The following is a 19,177-nucleotide window of genomic DNA, read 5'->3' on the forward strand; positions in this document are numbered from 1 at the left end:
AATGCAGACTAAAATGTCTTAAATCGGCCTAAAGAAATGGTCTTTGATGTAATCATTTGGGGCAATAGTTGATTTATGTCCAATAAAAGTGCTTGTTTTCGCCGCTGTCTGACTCAGATTCTATTCTAACATTGTGGAAAGGATTCATACAGAGATACAACTTGTTTCTTTACCTTTTGCATGATAACTCAGTCAGTCTTTTTATTGGGTCCAACCAAGTCTCCCTCAACAGGAACATCAGAAAAAAGAGTGCAGGTTGAAGAATCATGAAGTTTGCTTTGAGAAGGCTTGTGTCACATTGTGAGCATGGGGTCACATTATGCGCTTGAGTGACATCGTGCTTAACCATGTCAAGAGGATTTGACACGCTTTGCCTTGTACTTAAGCTAGGGTGGGCACTGTGGAGGAATCAGCCAGAGTAAACTTGATTTTCTATTCTAATAAAATCCCACCTTCCCTTCATGCCGGCCTCCAAAGTAACGCCCCCAAAACACTACCTCACTAGCTTTAGCAACAGGTCTGTCTAGCCTTACGGAAGACTCTGGTGAGGAGAGTCCACGGGCAGAAAGCACCTAGGCAGCTGAGTAGGTAGCTAGGTTGGCCATCCATTTAATTTGAGCCAAATGAATTGATTGGACGTGCTAATTACTGGCCTTTGACCGCCACAGATACACAATTTATTTTATTTTTTCGTAGAAATTAATATTTTGATTATTGTCGGGATGACAAGAGAATTTTAACCAATATGAAAACAAATTCTTCTGAATATATTGCCTAACCTAGCTCTAACCTATACGAGTTATGTCTGCTACATTACATGTATGTCTGCTACATTACATTGTCTGTCGGCAACAGATCTGTCGCCAAATTTCAAGAAGCAGTTTGACAGAATTACAGACCACTGCCAAGACATTAATAGTCCTTTATAGCTGGCAGAGAGAGGCAGGGCTCAAACTCAAAGCGAGGAGGCAGGCTCACCCTCAGACCCACCCACCTAGTCACATTCCATTCATATGCATCCTATCCTACACTTCTCTGAGAGACGTCTCCAAGCACATCTTGTGAATATCGTTGGTTTGTATCGTTGGTCGTGTTTGGCCGCGGTTTTCTTGAGTCATGGCCTGATCCGAACACAAGGAATCAGCAAAAGAAAAATCCATAGAAAAGGCCCAGAAAGTGAGTCACCATAATGAAAGCACCTGGAATACCACCTCCTCCAGAAGATGCAATGGACACCAAGATATAAAGTCACATCCAGGTCGCATTTTAGCATTGCTATGCAGCATCATGGTAGGTGAGGGGTAGGCTAGTGTAGCGGTCTACCTCTGTCGCTGTCCCGGAGCAAGAAGCCCTGCGTGGTGCTGTCTGTGCAAGAGGTGCTTGTACCCAGAACACCAACATTAACGGAAGGGTGTTGCCCAATAGGGTGTTGCAGCAACATTGAGCAACGGATCAGTGACGGACGACATAAGCCCAGTTAAAGCTAAACCAAGCAAGGCAATGGGGTTCCCCCCCAAATTATGTAATAGTGGCGCTGCTCCATCGTGAAACCTTTTTAAAATAAGGCTCGACGAACACATTTCATTTCCGAAGCGGACCATTTGCTTAAAATATGTTTTATTGGAATAACGCTTAAAAAAAAAAGCAAAGCTGCTATATCACGTAAGTGCTTTGTGGAGGAGGTGAGTGGCTTTCGATCCACTCCCGGTGTGAGTACGAGTCGGTTACAGCAGCAGAGCTTTAATGTGAAGCGGGCCGCTCCACAGACGAGCCACGGAGCGCCGCGTCGCGCAGCGCCGATTAGGTCTTGTTCGATGTTTAACGTTATGAGTGGTGGTGAACGTCGCTGTGACGCGTGCCGGTAGTTATAGGGCGGCTGTGTGGCGGCGCCGGTGTGAAAGCGCTCAATGGAAACACGACCCACTTGGGGTCAGATGAAGACGCGCTGCTGTGAACGCATGGGGGGGGTACTTCAAATGATCCAAAAACTGAAAAAGGGGGTTTGAACACAAAGTTTATATTAAAATTGCACTGAACAGAACTAGTGCTATTCAAGAGCATGTGAAGAAATGCACTATTGTAGATGATGTTAAAATACAATCCTAACTGGAGTATATCACTAATTAGCGTTGTGTTATTAGAAGGTAGAGCTTTTGGATATACTGTAGGAGGAGTACGAAGGGTTGGTTCGTGAGGAAGGAGACGTTGAGGCGCTGGCGGTAGAAAAATAAAAAAGGCCACCTTTATGCAATAAAAACATTGAACAATTTATTTCAAGTTAATGAATCTTTTAAAATGACAGACAGACAGACAGACACACAGCATCCTTACCTGGCAAAGAAGTTGGCTAGCGGGGCGAGTCGGGTCTGCCTGGGTTCTCCCAGCGTGAACCCTGACCCCGGGCTGGGGCTCCAGCCGTCCCTGGGCGAGTCACCCAGGGAGGACAGCGACACCTCCGAGAACTGACTGCTGCTGCCGCCCGCACCGCCGCCGCCGCCCATCCCGTCGTCGTGGCGAATGCCGCAGCTCTCGTCCGTCTCCAGGGCGACGATGACGCTGGAGTCGGAGGCGACCACAAAGTCCAGCGCGTCGTCGTTGGAGACGGAGCGCTCCGTGCTCATGCTGGACGCGCTGCACACCGACACGCCGTCGCTGGGCGGCCCGCCCACGCGCCCCGCCCGCGACGCCGCCACCGCCGCGTTGTCGTAGCAACCACGGGGGAACGTGGACGACTTGCGCACCACGCCGTTGGAGGGCGGGTGGAGGGGCAGCGTGGCGGGGGAGTCGTCGGCGGCGGTGGCGGGGAAGGGGAAGGGGGGGAGCGGGCCGCCGGGCCACGCGTGGGCCTCCGGGTGGCTGACCTCCAGGGTGGGCAGCCCCGAGTCCTGGGAGGCCAGGCTGTGGCGGTCCCCGCCGGGGTCCGGGTCGGCCAGGCTCTGGCGCCGCGGGCTGCTGTAGTAGACGGGGGTGGGGGAGGGAGGCACGGAGGAGGGGGAGGGCTGGTAGCTGGGCAGGGAGCGGCTGCTGCTGCAGGGGCTGGCGTCCGTCCCAGGGGGGCACGGGTGGTGGTGGTGGTGGTTGTGGTGGCGCTGGGGGTCGTCATGGTGACGGTCCTTAAGCGCAGAGCCGTTCTCCATGATGGTGGCACCGGAAACACCTGAGACGAGGAGCAAGAGGCTAATGAGTAAATTGATAAACAACTTTGTTGTACAGGTCACATTGCTGTGAGCACGTGGGTTTGCTTGGTGAGACATTAACTACGATTACAATGGCTTCTCCAAAAGCGATATACTTTTTCAGTAATGACAGAAAAACCTAAAATCCCAAATCCTAACTATGAATACGGCAAAAACTACAAAAGAGAAAAGGTTCTGGGTGGAATATGCACAGAAGTGAAATAAAAACACCAAAAATGTTTCTTTAAACACAACGAGTAGTATGAACACTCAGTGTTAATATTAGAATTACCCACAGGTTGCAGAAAACACTTAATGAATGAGTCACACGTCTCTGTTGATGGATCCCTCATATTAGCGTCAGAGAGAGCAGAGCCGGTCTGGCTCACAGAATTTTAGGAATTCTAAGCAGTATTACAGGGCTGCCCTCCCCCACCCCCAGACATAATGAAGGATTTCCCAGTGTACTAGTAAGACTGCTTGGTTCGAGCGCTTTGCATTCCTCCCACTCTTATTTTCTCTCTTGATGAGGCGACCGTACGCTACGGCCCTGGTGTATTTCAAACTGTCACTCATCCACGGGACCTAGCAAACAGAAAGGACGCTCTACCTGTTAGCAGGTAGTTACGAGAGAAGAAGAAATGCAAATATTAAATTATAATTGTATCCGATATGCACAATATCCAATGTGGTTCCTTGACTTTGCACAAATTGTTGATTAACGTTTTTTGAGAATTTCCGATGTTAAAAAGGGCTGCCATCTGCTGATTAGCCATTCGATTAGCTGATGCACAAATTGACCCTTTCCTAAATGAGAGCGTCGACCCTGATGTATGGACGAAATATCTGGCTGGGCTAACCCTAACCCTAACCCTTAAATATAAAGTACCATTTGTTTTTGTAGGAATTCCCCTCTATCATCAAACACAAACACACAAACACCTACACTCAAACACACACATCAACTCCCAAGTGTGCTGACTAGGCCTGGGCAATAAAACAATAAATTATCATATTGTGATGGACTTTTGATCAATATCAACATAAAACATGTTCAATATATATCGATAAGAGACTGGACCACCAAATCTAGCAGCTGGGTTTGTTACACAAACACAATTCCATACATATTTACAAAATTTGAGTGGTTTTCATTATTGTATCGACATTGGAGTATTTATCAATGAAGAACAGTGGAAGGTCATATTAAGTGTTAAACAGAAGTATTTCAATCCAGCATGGTAATTTTTAAAGTCTTTTTTAGGTCATTAAAAGTATCAATAGTTGATTGATATCGATCAATATGATCTTAGTTAGTTAGTAAGTTATATCGTGATAGGTCTTTCAGCCATATTGCCTAGGCCTGACACACCTGCACTCAAACACACACACACATCAACTCCCAAGTGTGCTGACCCTTGCTGGTGACATCCGATGTGCGTTTACCCCCTAGGCGGACAGACATTGTTGTTTTTTTCCAGTGTAAGACAATCTCCCAGCATCAGTGGAGGGGACGGGGGTGGGAGGGGGAGCAGGGTGTAACCGGAACCCTGACGAGCGAGGCATCAGATTCAGATGGCAGAGCCACATGACGGTGCCCTGGATCCAAACAAAACACAGCGGCTGGAGGTGGACGTCTTAGAGCGCCGCGGTGGGTAAAACTGTTAAGAGACTCAATCTATTAACTAGTAGGTCATGTAGAGCTGAAATGCTTTTATCTAAAGGAGACTTGGGCCCTGTCCCAATTCTCCCCCTTCCCCTAGATTTTAGCCCTAACCCTAGATTTTGCACATTCCCGCGAAGGGGTAGGGGGTCCCAATACTTAAGGGAGCAAGGGGGAGTGCTGTTTTTCTCTTAAAAAAAGAAAAGAAAAAAAAGAAAGAAAAATCAAGCCTTGAACGCTAGCCAGCTCGGGAGCTGACTTGCAGCTAAGGGCACTCAAAGCAAGTGTTCTTGTTAAGGGGAGAGAACCGGGACTGGCCAGAGTAGACGACAACACAACCAGGAGCAGCTCATTAGGTAAAGACAGCTGATGCCTTGCTTATGAGCAGGTCATGTGGTTTTGCGGCCATGAGCTCTGGATATCCACAAGCCCCTCACCCCTGTCTGTCTCAACAGCCGGACCCTGGCCCAGCCACAGACGAGTTTGACACTCAAATGATTATTTTATTTAAATCAGAGACGTCCTCGCAAGCACTCGACTTGTTATGATTTGGGAATTGAACCGCTTTCAGTAGTCCTGGCAACTGGACACAGCAACTGACAAGTTGGACAGAGAGTGTATGTGTGTGCTCAGCCCGGCTTTGCATAAAAAGGTCTGCTTAATGACTAGATGAGGTAATGTAACATAAAAACCCCTGCAGTGCTGTTGCCTCAGGAGACAAAGCCACACATATAACCTGTTTCAATATTTATCATTACGCTATTTCATCAACAGGTAGACTTAGGTATAGGGGTTGAAAATCATTAACTCATAGATACGCAACATAAAGTATATTCGCACACACAGACACACACACACGCACGCACGCACGATGGAACAGGAAGCGCGCACACGCACAATCGAGCCCATCTTACCATAAACAAACAGTGACGGAACAGGAAGCATTTAAACACACTTTAAAATGTGCAGTTCCTCTATGTACAGTAACAGTTTTTTGAAATGGCACAGATGAAGTCGATTTGGTGTCTAAGCATCAGCATTTTTAGTATTCATATAAAAATGCAACCCATTAGCAAAAGTAAATGTTCGCCGAATCAAGTACCAAGTCCATGTTTCAAGTCCATGTTCTAAACAGCGAGCTCTCATTGGTCTTCTCGTTCGCTTTGGATAAAACCAAAAACGCCTGTAACAACTGTTTAAAATCATTGTGTATGGTCTATATCGTATTGTCGCTACAACGGGAGTGTCATCATGTCCTACCACTCGGGCTCTCCTGCGGGTCCTTGGTACCCTCCGTCGTGTGCGCCATGCCGGGGGTGCTACAGGTGGGCTGCCGCTGACGCGCCGGGTCGGCTCATGACGACGCGCCGCCGATCAGTCCGCCTTCACCGCTGCTGCTCCCGTGGCGCCTTATCGCGGCAGCTGTACCACGTAGTGGATGTGTGTGTGTGTGTGTGTGTGTGTGTGTGTGTGTGTGTGTGAAGAAGGAGAAGGCGTGACGCTCCACCACATGAGGTAAAAAAAAACACAACAATATCAGGCTTCAAACAAGCCAGGCATGATTGCTGATGTGAAACGCCGCCAGCTGTGGCTACACTTGTCCGCCGACCGCTTCCTCAAGTGGAGACAAACAGTGAATCATTCGGTCGTTTAGAGTCTCACTTTTGCGTACCGCCGCCGTTCCGCGCGTTATGCCGTTGCGGCTACGACTCCTAGACCCGGTTGAGCTTCGGTGTTGGTTATTAAACGTCACTTGTTGTCGTGAGTTGAATTGTGTGTTGTCCATCCCCACCAGACCCTACCTGTCTCGGTGCTCCAGCCGCCGCCATTTTAAAACAAAGTTAGGGAGGGAGTGCAGCGTGACGAGCCGAGGGCGGCAACGCAGGCGACGGATACACCTGTCGGTCCCTCTATGGTTCTGGTTATTATCCGCAGGTAGTGTTGCCAGATTGGGCGGGAAATCTGGCCCAATCTGGCAACGCTGCCCGCAGGTAGAAATAATCGAGTATTCCGCCTCGTCATTTCAGCTACACCCGTTGATTCAAGATTGTGTGAATTTGGTGTGACGAGGGTTTTTATTGCTACAGTGATGGCTGTGGCTTTCACCATACTGGGTCATTTGTATGGCCCCATATTTAATTTCGCAAGAAAAGAAAGATGCTTGGTAAAAGATTAGTACCTAGGCTATTTTACACACAGAAATTAATGAGTATCAGTAATTATTAAGGATTATCACATTGCACCTGCCGTTGGACAGGTTTGGGTCAAAACTGCGAAATATTTTCATAAAAATGTCTAGAACAAAGCAAATGTGTATATATCACATATGACGAATATGTAATAGAGAAGGTATTACTGCAATAAATAAAATATGAATTCTAACAGTGGAAATAATACAAGGTGTATATATTCATATAAGGTGACACCACCCTGCCCTCTAGTGCCGTAACGAGAGTGGTCGCAATGTCTCATTTCCTCAAAGCATATTTAAGAGGATACCATATAATAAAAAAACACCTTCAAAATAGGCTGGTTTATTTGTTTATTTAGATGTAAAAGACACTCCACAATGAAACCAAATCATTTTTACTTGGTATGATCATGAAATCCGAACAACACATCTACTTTGGGACTGATGAGGTTGGGGGAGAATATGGAAGAGTGTAGTAGAAGTTGAAGGGCATGAATGTTTGGGAATGAAAATAAAGATGTTGTAAGCGCTGGATTTGTTCCAGCCCCACAGTGCAATCATACCCACGTTGTTCCGAATGCATTCTCCAATCAAACATGTTTCGTTTATTTGTTTTGAAGCAACCCAGCAATGGAATAATATAATTAATAAAGGATGCACTGATTTCCAATGCCCAAGGTAAGTGCTTTTTTGTGACTTAACTTTTTCTACAGACAAATAAACACACACCCACGCGCACACACACACACACACACTCACTCTCATGGACAGTCATGTTTTTAATTGCTTTTCAATTTTTTTCTTCTAAAAACCTAAATCCAACATAAATAGATGGGAGTGTAATGTTGCATGCTGCTTTTATTTGTTTTTTTTTAAGACAAAATGCGCAGTCATTTCAGCCGTCCCTCACTCAAAAAAGTAATTTACATGCAAAATTAAGTGATACGAATTCTCCATATCCTAAATGTTAAAGTTTACATGCGCAAAGGTATTGCATAGGACTGAGGGTCCTGGGAATACCCCCCACATTGCTTACCTAACCTACGGTGGCTTGGTTGCCCCTAAAAACCTAGCATTGAAGCATTACCTTTTTGACAGTCAACTAGTTGGAAGTATCACTAATCCGCTCTAAAATCCTTTTGTTTCCTCTTACACACTCGCTGACGTGAGTGCAATTTGTGTTGTTTGCCTTTTTGAAACAATTTCCTGAGTTTAATGACTGTCAAGAGAATCAAAATAAAGCAATCCCCTGAATTCAGAGTCCTTGCCACTAGACGTCTACGGTCAACCCAACAGTGAACAAAAATAAAATACATGTTGCTGGGGGCATGTATTCATTCGATGAATGCATGACTCTGCATTGAACTCAAGATGACCTATCAGAGAAGCCGTATGTAAAGCCACGCCCACAGCGGTGTGGACCTTGACCTGCATCAGTTCATTACACAGGTCACACAGAAGGTATATGGTCGCACGGTTCGGCCACTACAAACAATGCAATGATGGTTTGGGTTTTCTCGTAATCTGTGCTTCAAATAGGTAGAGTGCAGCGCGAGAGTTTCTCCCAAATCCCTTCAACAATTAAACAGGGAGAGCAGAAACTGTAATCCACCGCAGAGCCTAAAACACATGCACAAAATAAAAATAATAAAAGCAAATATTTGCAGGTGCATTAACTCAATTTAATTTCCAATGCACAGGCCACAAAAAGTATCAATCCAACCACCCATTTTAGGGCTTTTATGAAATACATGTGGTGAACTAATTGGGGAAAACAAATTATTTGCATTTTGAAAAATGTATGTTTTGCATACACTCTGTTCTCTGAGATAAAGTCTGAGCACACCATCTAGTGTTATAAGCTCAATGCAAACGTACAGACACACGCGCACACACAGTGACACTGCTGGATATTTGAACAATATTATGAACCAAAAATAAAATTGAGGAAAAAAAAACACTTCAATAAAGAATAAAGCATTTGTATCTAGTATCTTTCTGTATTGTCTTTTTTTCTTTGTTTCTACCATTCAAAATTGTATATATATACTTTTTTTTTAGCTGGAGTTTTACTGACAAGGGAAAACGCTAAACTTTGTTAAATGTGTTAAACTTTGCACAAGGGAAGCTTCTTCACACGCCTGTGTTTCAGTATCGGTTACAGACCTGGCGAGGAAGCGAGGTTAAAAGTAATCTTGAAACAGAAAAAAAACAAAAAAAAAAAAACATTGTAAAGCAATTCAAAGAACAGCCAAAAATGTGTTGTTTTTTTCCCCCCCTTCATAAAACTATCGATACCGATATTAAAGCATTCTGTCTGGACTGCGCAAAATCTGGCTATACCATCTCATCAAGATATATATCTATATCTAGATATATAGATATAGAACAAGATATAGGTATATAAATTATTATATCTATATTGATATAGATATCTATATATCTATAGATATCAATATATATATATATATCCAGACTTTTCTTTATAATCCCGGAAAGGAAAGGAAACTAACTGACTGACTCCCTGTGGTGTTGTGGACAGTCGCATTACAAAAAAAGAACTGACTTGACATTGCAGAACAATTTTGCACGCTTGGGGGGGGGGGGGGGGGGCATTCAGATAAAAAAAAAAAGTAAAACAAAACTCCCACACACTACTTCATTCAGAAAGGCATCCAAGCTATTTATTTCTCAAAGAACTCAAAAACTACCCCCCCCCCCCCATCCCCCAACATCCATCTTTGATGTAGACTTTCTGAACAGAGGCTGGGGTTACAAAATTAAATGATGCATTAGCACTCGTTTTTAATGGGGGTGTGGGGGGGCTGTTTACACGTTGTTAAACCGCCATCGGTTAGGTCCCTATAGGTCACGTTTAGAAACAAGGAGTGAGACTATTTGAGACAAACACATGCACATCCAGCCGGACACCACCGAAGCAGTATCCTAAGCTCAAAAGCAACAAAATAAATAAAAAAAAAAAAAAAGGTGAAGAAGTGACCAGGGCAGAACGGCATGTTTGCTTTCGTACCCCCCTCCCCCCTTATACCTAAATGTAAGTCTTGGGACCAAAGTACAATGAGAAATAAGATTCAACTAAAACATTTCGCCATGACTGCACATGGCGCAAAGACATGAACACTTGTTTTTTTTTTTTTTTTCCCATTTTTGTTCGCTTTTTGTATGTATATATATATTTTTGTCGATCTGATTGTTGATTACACAAGGTTTAACATAAAAAGTAAATCAGCAGGATTAGGTTGGTGTGTGAAGTGGGGAGGGGGGCGGTCTCTTTAGAACATGAGCCTTCAGTGAGGCGTTCAAATGAGTCCCCCCCTCCCCACGTCTCTGGCTGGTGGAGGTCCAGTCACCAGCGAGGAAGACCCTTCCTCTCTTACAACAGGCGTCCCCTGTAAAACCGGAGTATTCAAATGTTGCTGCTCCCTGTTGAATGAGCAAAGAGCACAGTCTTATAACCGCAAAGGAATTTAAACCAATGTACCAATGTGTCTGTTAAATGGGTTTAGACTGTAGCAAACAGTCCAAGAAGACCAATATAATCTCATTATGGAGGGATAAATGGCACTCCAGAAATCCTAAATTGGACGAGCATTGTATACATCGACAATCCGTTTTTTGTGATATCAAGTTTGAATTAAGAAATGTAACAGAACGTTAAGTGAATACACATGTCATGTGTCAGTACCTGTACATTGAGATCCAGGGAAAAGAGGGGAGCAGAGCGTGTTTTGCCACCAGCAGTCATCCTGCTGGGTGCTTGTTCCTCCCTGTCCACTTATGTTCAACAGGGGGAACTAAAAGGACCCCGAGAAATACAGAGTTAGCCAAATGTTCACAGCACTTTGAATGCGGAAATAAGATCATAAAAGCAGTGAGCACTGGTCATTCAAATGTGTATGGTAACCCTTTTTAGAAGTCTTAAATATAAAAATAAAAATGTGTTACTCTGATTGTCTGAGGCTTCTTACCTCTGCTTTATCTTTGACGAGGTCGTAGGCCATCCCATGCACTTGATCTGCCAATGCACATAAGCAGGAATCTTTTTCCCCACAAGGAGCCTCCTTGTGGGGGCTGAGTGGGACGAGTGGGACGTCGACACTTTCACTCGCGATCGACGAAGCTGCCGCCTTCTTGCAGTCGAGGCAGACTTCTTGCTCGGCGATGGGCAGGAGGGTGCCGGAGCCCTCCTGAGAATCCAGAGAGGTCTGGGCACTCTTCTCCATGCCCGATTTCTTTAATCTGGGCAGGAACTTCCCAGATTCCAGTTCCGACTTTCCATAGAAAGGGCCCTCACACTCTGCGTCCTCTTCCAGAGGTTTGAGGTCCGCCTGGGGGTCTTCGAAGACATCCACCGGTGGTGGGTCAGGAAAGCTTATCTCTTCTTTTTCGGACTCTGCCTCCGAGTCGCTACCCCCGGCGGGAGACAGGTCCGAGGCAGATATCGGCCGGAAGTGGGTCCTCGGGGATATGCGGATGGCCCTGTACTGCGTCCGGTTGATGCCGTATATCCGCGGTTGTAGGGCTTCGCTCTCAGAATCTGAGCAGAGTATCGACTTGGGTTTGAACCCCGGGCTAAAAGAAGCCATGTCCTCAGGCTCGAAGGAACACTCGACATGAAGGACCTGGGAGAAGGGATTGGTCAGGCTGATGGATGCAAACGGGTATTCTAGGTCTTGCTCCTTGCTGCTGAAGCCTCCATACGACCCAAGTAAATCTTCATGGAAGATGAAAGAAAACCCCTTGTTCAATCCCTCTTCGCCTCCTCCCCTGATGGCCTGGTGGTCACCCTGCCCAAATGACACCAGGGGCCTCCACAGGGGCCTGTGCCCAGGCGCAAAGCGGCTGCTGGCATTCATGAACACGTCTGCGCCAGATACAGTCACCATGTCCGAGCCGGAGGCCGAAGCTGCTGCCGCAGCACACTGCAGCAGGCTGCCCTGGGCTTCACCAGGCGGTACCACCGCCCAGTTCTTGTCTCCGCTCAACGTTTTCAGCTCTCCGTACACACCTCCTAGAATGAACGACGTGCTCTCCTTGTCAGAGGTCATGTCCCAGGGCTTGGACGGAGTCATGTAGTCCCCGGCACCATCGGCCTTAGGAAGCTTATTCTTGACCAGGCAGACCTGCTCTTCATTTTTGCCCTCCCACAGGTGATACTCAGATCGCTGCACCGCCTTCTCCGCTGGGCCCTGAATTGGACTCACTTTTGCCTGGACCTCGAGACAGCTGCCGCAGTAACCGCTCGGGCTGTCCAAAAGCATGCCTTGGGTTGGCTTCTCTACTCCTTGCTGAGACGCCAAAGGATCGCCTTCTCCAATAGCTGTCCAAATGTCCTTAATTATCCCTGAGCTGTAATCATCACTCTGTTGGTTTGTGCTGTCAGAATATATGCCACTGTTGTACTGCCTGCTATCGTCCTCCTCCAAAGCTATGCCACATATTGACTCCAATTTAGATTTCTTGGTGAATGTTTGACTCAACGGTGTGCTAATGTTGCTCTCCTCACACTTTCGACCGGTATCCTCCTGCAAAAACTCTAGGATTTCCTCCTCTAGGTAGGTACCAGAAATTGGGGCGATAATACAGTTAATTTCTTCGTTGCCAATCTGAGCGGGATCCTCCATTTGTAAGTTCCCTTGCTCGTTGTCCGAACGCGTCTCCTCAGAGTGCGACCATGGACTACACGTTCGCGTCGAAAGGTTGGAACAGTTCTGTTCCGTTTCGTCAAAGGCACTATTTTTGGTCCATATTAGCAAACGAGACTGTTTATTAGAATGTGGGTCGAGACAGCTACTTGAATCTGTGTTGTTTTCGTGACCGACGGCGAGTGAGTCGCAGGGGAAGGGGACGGTGGGGCTATCGTACTGCAGCTCAAAGAGCGAGAAACAGGAGGAGTTGGGTGCAGGTGGCTCCCCGGGGGCTTCAGGAAGACGGGGCATCTCTGGGTTCAGCATGCTCAGGGTGAAGGACACGCTGTCCAGCAGGGGCGACAGCAGGATGGGAGTATCTACAAAGCTCTCCCCCTCTACATCCTCGGAACTGGAAGGAGAGTAGCTCCCCCAGATTTGAGCCATGTGGTCGAGATCCTGCATTAGGAATCCGACAGACTCTGATTCCTTCTGCGATTCTGCCCTTATTGCACTTTCCCCTCTCAGCTCAAGGCCATCTAATACTAAACAACATTCTGCCTCAATGTCTCTTTGCTCTTTGCTTTTTTGTCGAATCATGTTGAGGATCCGACTCTCTTGTATGGAGTCTGAGGCACTCGTATCCAATATGGATTGGTATATGTCAACTTCATAGAAGTCAGTAAATTCGGACAGATGCTTGTCATCTAAATCTCCACCGTCCTCTGGCTGAGGGCAGCAAGAGTTTCCGGCGAGGTCGTCTGCTTCGTCTTCCACTCCGTCCGGCCCCTCCACAAAGTGGCCGTCTACGAAGGAGCCCGCCGCCAAGTAGGCCCGCTGGTAGCTCTCATTGGCGATGCAGATTCCCTGGCTGCCCTCAGCGAGCCTCTCCCTGTCAGTGGACAGGGCAAAGCTTTCCATGGATTCAGCTTTGCTTCGGTACTTTGTCTCCAGCTTGCTGTGTTTGCTGCTGAGAGGTACAAAATACTCTGTGATGGGCTCGGTGTACCAAAGGGGCTCCTCCATATACTCTTTTTTGTTGCCGGCCTCGAGGGCAAACTCTTTCGCCTCCGCCCAGCTTGGATCTTTGCGGTTCTCCTTCATCGCCCTCTTCCCCTTTCTGTAAAGCTGTGGTTGTTTGACTGGCCCACCTCCGACACTGCCTCCGACGCTGCCTCCTGCATTCCTTCGTTCCCCTCTTTCGTTGACCTTTGTGGTCAACTTTAGCTGTCCGCTGTTGCGCCCTCTCTTAGCCTTCCCCGCCTCTCTGGACTTGTGCCTGGTTCTGACTGCTTTGTTGCTGGATGATTTGGAGTCACCTTGGTTCCCACTGGAGCTTGAGCCTGCCTCGCTAGAGCCAGAGGACCAGGAGCGGGGACGATGCTTCCCCTCTGCTCGGTGCCTCATGGGCCTCTTCGTGTGAACGGCAGGTCTTTCCTCGGCCGCTGTGCTCCCGTGGTATCGGTTTTCCTTCTCCTTGTTTTGACGCTGCTGCGCTTTCTCGATGGTGATGGTGGTAGCACCCGGCTCCAGGCTCCTCTCTTTAGCAACCTCTCCCTCGCTGTTACAATCTTTTGGAGAAGAGGTGTCCGTGCTGGTCTGTGGGGCTGCAGAGGAGGAAGAACTCAAGTAGGCGCAGGCCTTAGCCTTGTTCCACACCGTCATGATCTCTTGCAGACAAACAGGTTTCTCAGACAAAGGAGGGAAGGCTTCATAATACCTGATGCCACAACAAAGAAATAAAGACATTATTAAAAAAAGGAAGGTATTGGAAAAAGCATGGATATTTTAGAGATACACAGTGAACATCCAGCAGCTTACATTTCCACCTGGTCCTTTGAAGAGGGGGACTCTGCTCGTTCAGGAGACTGGGAACCATCCGATTTCTTTCTGATCTGTTTTGCTTCTGTGAAGACATTTATGTTCAAGTTGCATTCAAGAGGAATTACACTTTCACTCACTGCTGCTATTCAAGAATGGAGATGAAATGAATGCAAATAAGATTTAACCAAACCTTTCTGTTGGTTCTGGATGTCCTTAAGCTTGGAGCAAAGCTCTTCAACCAGGCTCTCAATTCCAGAATTCTGTGAATAACAACAACAACCATGAAATAGTGTTAATTTGGTCAATGTCAAATGGAGGTTGATTTTGAATAATAAGCAAATTCATTATTTAAAGCCAAGCAATCACCAACAGCTGGCATCCAAACTCCAGTGTAGATTATAACAAATCAACTAATAAAAAATAAAAAATAATAGTATTTGTAAGACCCCAAACCTTTCCTTAAAGTCTTATGATGAAGTGAAAGTGAAAATTGTGTGCATGAATACTGCCCTGCAGGTCCTCAACCTAAACATGCAGAACACAGAACCACTCCTATGTAGACCATTCTCAAAATACATTATTGATCATATTCCATAGGATGATGTTTTCCATTTCACAGATCAGTTATTTTTAAAACATATTCCACAAGGCTACTTTGTTAGGGAAACAATGACAGCACATCATAAAGCTGAGGTGATTTAGTGCTTATCGTGCTGCAAACTGCAAATGTAACGGTGGCCAATGGACTGACAAATGTCACAAAGCGCTGGTCCTGTTGCTCAGGTTAGCTAAACGTATTGTTCCGATTTACCAAACATGTGTCCTGAATCTGACCTTATGCCAAGGCATTCTTGTGTTAAGTAACATTCCGGAATAAACACTGGGAAAGCATGCATGCCCCAGGGTCTGTTTACTTCCTGTTGCCTCGCTCCTGCTAAACAAACCTGTTTCAGGTAAAGGTTGAGGAGGAGACTTTCTGCTTCAATGACGGGACCCTTGTTTTGATGCTGCTTTTTTGTGTCCCAAGTTAGACATAATGTACACACATCTTATGGTAGTTTAGCTTCAGTGTGCTTAAAGAAATGTATTTATATGAAGATCCAATAGTTATACCAATATTCCAATTGTAACAACAATAAATAGCGACACATTTACTCCATCGACATAGACGATGACAAATCAAAACAGCCCTCCTTGGCATCATAAGAAAATGCAACTCACCACTCACTATGAATTACAAACAATATTGAGCTCAGGCAGGATGTTTCCGCGATAGCTTCTTTAATGCTTTTATAAATGATTGAATCACTTTACTTTACTTAGTCAACAACACATGAAACGCTTGCTTAGTCAAGTCAGGCCTGCTCAGTTGTGAAACATTAAGCAATTTCCAATCTGTCACTTTGTCAAATTCAGCTATTAGAACCAGTCTAAAACCTAAGCATAATGGGACATCTTCATAAACATATGTGCATCCATAAGTACCAAGTACTCTCTTTAACAAACGTAAGCGGAACACAATCTTTCCACGTAAACTAAACTTGGTTACCAGGAACTAAGGCAGACACATGCTCAGCTCTCTGTCAGAGCCCATAGTTTTGAGTCAAAACCAGAACCACCACTGGAACTAATGCTGCCACAACTTCCCAGCACAAGCATTTCCCGTTCACCATTCGGGGGTCCGTTGCTTACCATGTCACCGGGCTAACGGAACAGAGGGAAAGTTCTCTGCCCTGTGCTGCTGCTGCTGCGCTCCCTCCTGTAACATTGTGCTAATGCCGATCAGCTGACGCCAAGCGGCTCTGCTGCTCTCTGCTGCTGCAATCCCGTGCAGCGCGTGCTGGTTAAAAAATAGACCGCAGAGTACCGTAGAGAGGAGCGCTCACTCTGTCCCACTGCCTCTCAGACCCTCCCCCCCCACCCGCTTCCTCTACACACACACACACACGCACACACACACACACACACACACCATGTCGTCTCTCTCTCTCTCCTTGCTACTGACCGTCCTCAGAGTAGCATGTAGGGAAATCCCCTGTGTTGACTTGTTTTTAATATGGGGGACAGGGCCATTGGACACAATAATTAGACAATGACTACCTGGTTTGACTCCTGGTTGCACCTGCTTACAGTTTGATTACATAGAATACAAGGTGGTGGACTACAGTGATTTTTCTTTTCCGTTCCTTGTTGGATTCATACAAAGTATACTTTTGACCTTAGCATAACCTTGTCAGTATGGAGGGAAAAACTTTACAAATGCCATCAGAACCAGTGCATAGGGTTATGTGTCTGTGACTGCATACAAACAAAAAAGAAGCCCAGTGCAATACCAAAACCAATGCAATCAACATGATAATCATGTATCAAGTAGATAGATAAAAATAGATTATTTAAAATAAGAGTAATACTAAGATGTGTCCATCTACTGCAGAAAGCCACAGGACTAGCTTCAGCCTTTTGTTTAACATTGTATAAATTCCATACAAAGCAAAGACTGTATCACAGTTATATAATGCAATGGACAATGATACTTGCAAAGTTGACCATTAAAAAAAGTTAGCTTAGAAAAAAAGTGTTTGACCTTTTTTCTCTTTACAGTAACCGATGGGAGCGGCCATGTGATGCCTTGAAAATCAATGAATATTGAATCCATATCTAATCAATAAATAGCTTGGGGGCTGACCTCATCAGAGGCAGAACGCAGACACTGTACGGCGGCTTGCTTCTTGATCTCCTCCAGACTCAGGTCCGTCCCTCCCTTCCTCTTGCTCTTGCCCCACTTCTTGCCGGCGCCCTTCTCCCAGCCCAGGAAGATGTCGTTCTCCTGGTGGGGAGAGGGAACACACTGAGCCAGACAACAACATTCAGATCATTCAATACGTCTGCTTCGTATTGTGTTGAGTTTGTAGTACCCTTACAAATAAATAGTGTACAGAAACTGTACAAAAAGTCACTGGGAAACAGACAACTGTGAATAACTGTAAACCTAAAGGTCCCATGATGGTCCCATGGTGGTGGACACGCCCACCTGTGATGTCATAACAGACAGATTTTCAAAACGGCTTGTAATGGCTAATCACACCACACCCGGTGGCATGTCATGGGACCTTTAACAAATCTGCTTTGATGACGAGTAAGGGGCTGAACACCATGTTTAATGACTACGAATAGGTCAAAGGGTTAGATTCTTACGACACGGCAAAGGTCATCGAGTTAAGAAATATAGAAGTGATAAATAAAAAGAAAGTGGCGAATATATGGCAGCTGCTGTAACAAATGAGGGTTTACTACCATGTGAAACTACTTGAATTAAGTCAGGTGTTGTTTTATCAAATGGACAGTACTGTAAAACCCGGTCACCTTGTATGAGGAAATTCTTACATCAGGCCAAAGGTCCTATACATAGTAAAATAACTAACTTGTGACGATGAGTCGACGACCAGGTTAAACTTCTTAGGATGAATCATATTCTATTCATAAGGATTAAGAACAAACAAACGGCGTGACGCCTGGTGCGTACCTGGTCCTGCAGGTCATAGTCGTAGCTGTCGTGCAGGAGGAGGCTGAGGACGTAGCGGGTGTAGATGACGGCGTCGATGCCACACTTCTCCAGCTCCTGGCCCAGCCAGCTCTGGACCGGCCCCAGCGACTGGCGCAGGGACATGTCGGAGCCGGGCAGCGGGGGGCCCACCGGAGGGAAGGGACGGGGGCGTGAGAGGCCTTGGGGGGGAGCGGGACCGTCGGAATCGGTGCTAACGGGACGCATGGAGATCTCAGGTGTTGGTCATCCTCAGCTGGAGTGGCATGGCGACGGCTGGGTACTGCGGAGTGGTGGCGGGGTGGAGGGGTTGGGAGGAAGGGCTGGGTGAGTGTGCAGGGGAGGAGGGGGAGGGGGGGGGGGGTCACTTCGGCAGGACGCACCAGAGGGGGACTACATGGGGTGACATGTAGGATGTTGTGGTTTTTTTCTTGTTGTACTTCCTTTCTTTGAGTTGTTGTTTTTTTATTGCTTTGAGCAAACCGGAGACTTTACTCGTCAGGCATGGCTTGTGCTGATTGGAGGCATCAGCTGCTGTGCAGAACACAACGGTGTGTTTGCCTCTCAGTCGCAAGGATCCATCTTAGAGCCAAGTCTTACTTCACGGGCACAACTGGAAGTGAAGGAATTAAAAGGAGGCGTTAGTTTTATTAAAAACATAAATAAAAAGTCTCCTAACCAGGTTATCAAGACAGAGGCCTCATTCAAAACGTTGTCAAAAAAGTGGTGCTGGTCTTTCATATTTCCAGGTATTACGATTAGAAATATAAATCCAGAGGTAAAAGAAAAACATCTTATGAATGTTTTTATCTTGCGTTAGTGTATAAAACACACACTTACACTTGTATGTGTGTAAGTGTGTATTTGCTTTCAGACCGCAATGGCCTCAGCGTAGAGGCACTTCCAACTGTTCAGTGATGATAATAACATGAAAATATAAAACAAATGTAGGCTTGTGTCATCATGCATTATAAGCAGACAGACACAGTAGGGCTCTGTTTCATAGTAGCTCATTGGTACAGAATGATGGCCAACCGGCAGCCAATTCCAACTCAGAACTACAGTACATGCAGTACATGCAACAAGAATGTTATCAAACTGCTGTCTGCTTACACTTCAATGTAGATTGAATGT

General features: G+C 46.1%; 2 protein-coding genes across 2 annotated transcripts; both read right to left on the minus strand.

The window, feature by feature from the left end:
- Window positions 1-2,241: 2,241 nt before the first annotated feature.
- LOC311375740 (TBC1 domain family member 14-like) lies at window positions 2,242-6,724 on the minus strand. The gene is made up of 2 exons (XM_084490795.1): window positions 6,100-6,724; window positions 2,242-3,157 (listed from the first exon to the last, which is right to left on the minus strand). The coding sequence occupies exons 1-2, from the start codon at window positions 6,146-6,148 to the stop codon at window positions 2,328-2,330; spliced, it is 879 nt and encodes a 292-aa protein (XP_084346921.1). The 5' UTR covers window positions 6,149-6,724; the 3' UTR covers window positions 2,242-2,327.
- A 654-nt stretch (window positions 6,725-7,378) lies between these two features.
- Window positions 7,379-18,610, minus strand: LOC311375741 (uncharacterized protein KIAA0232-like). Its single transcript, XM_084490796.1, has 7 exons — window positions 18,026-18,610; window positions 17,189-17,329; window positions 14,693-14,762; window positions 14,500-14,584; window positions 11,020-14,398; window positions 10,737-10,845; window positions 7,379-10,474 (listed from the first exon to the last, which is right to left on the minus strand). The coding sequence occupies exons 1-7, from the start codon at window positions 18,269-18,271 to the stop codon at window positions 10,458-10,460; spliced, it is 4,047 nt and encodes a 1,348-aa protein (XP_084346922.1). The 5' UTR covers window positions 18,272-18,610; the 3' UTR covers window positions 7,379-10,457.
- Window positions 18,611-19,177: the final 567 nt, after the last annotated feature.

This window comes from Micromesistius poutassou (genome assembly GCF_964030765.1).
Source record: "Micromesistius poutassou genome assembly, contig: SCAFFOLD_4822, whole genome shotgun sequence".
In the NCBI taxonomy this organism is placed as follows: domain Eukaryota; kingdom Metazoa; phylum Chordata; class Actinopteri; order Gadiformes; family Gadidae; genus Micromesistius; species Micromesistius poutassou.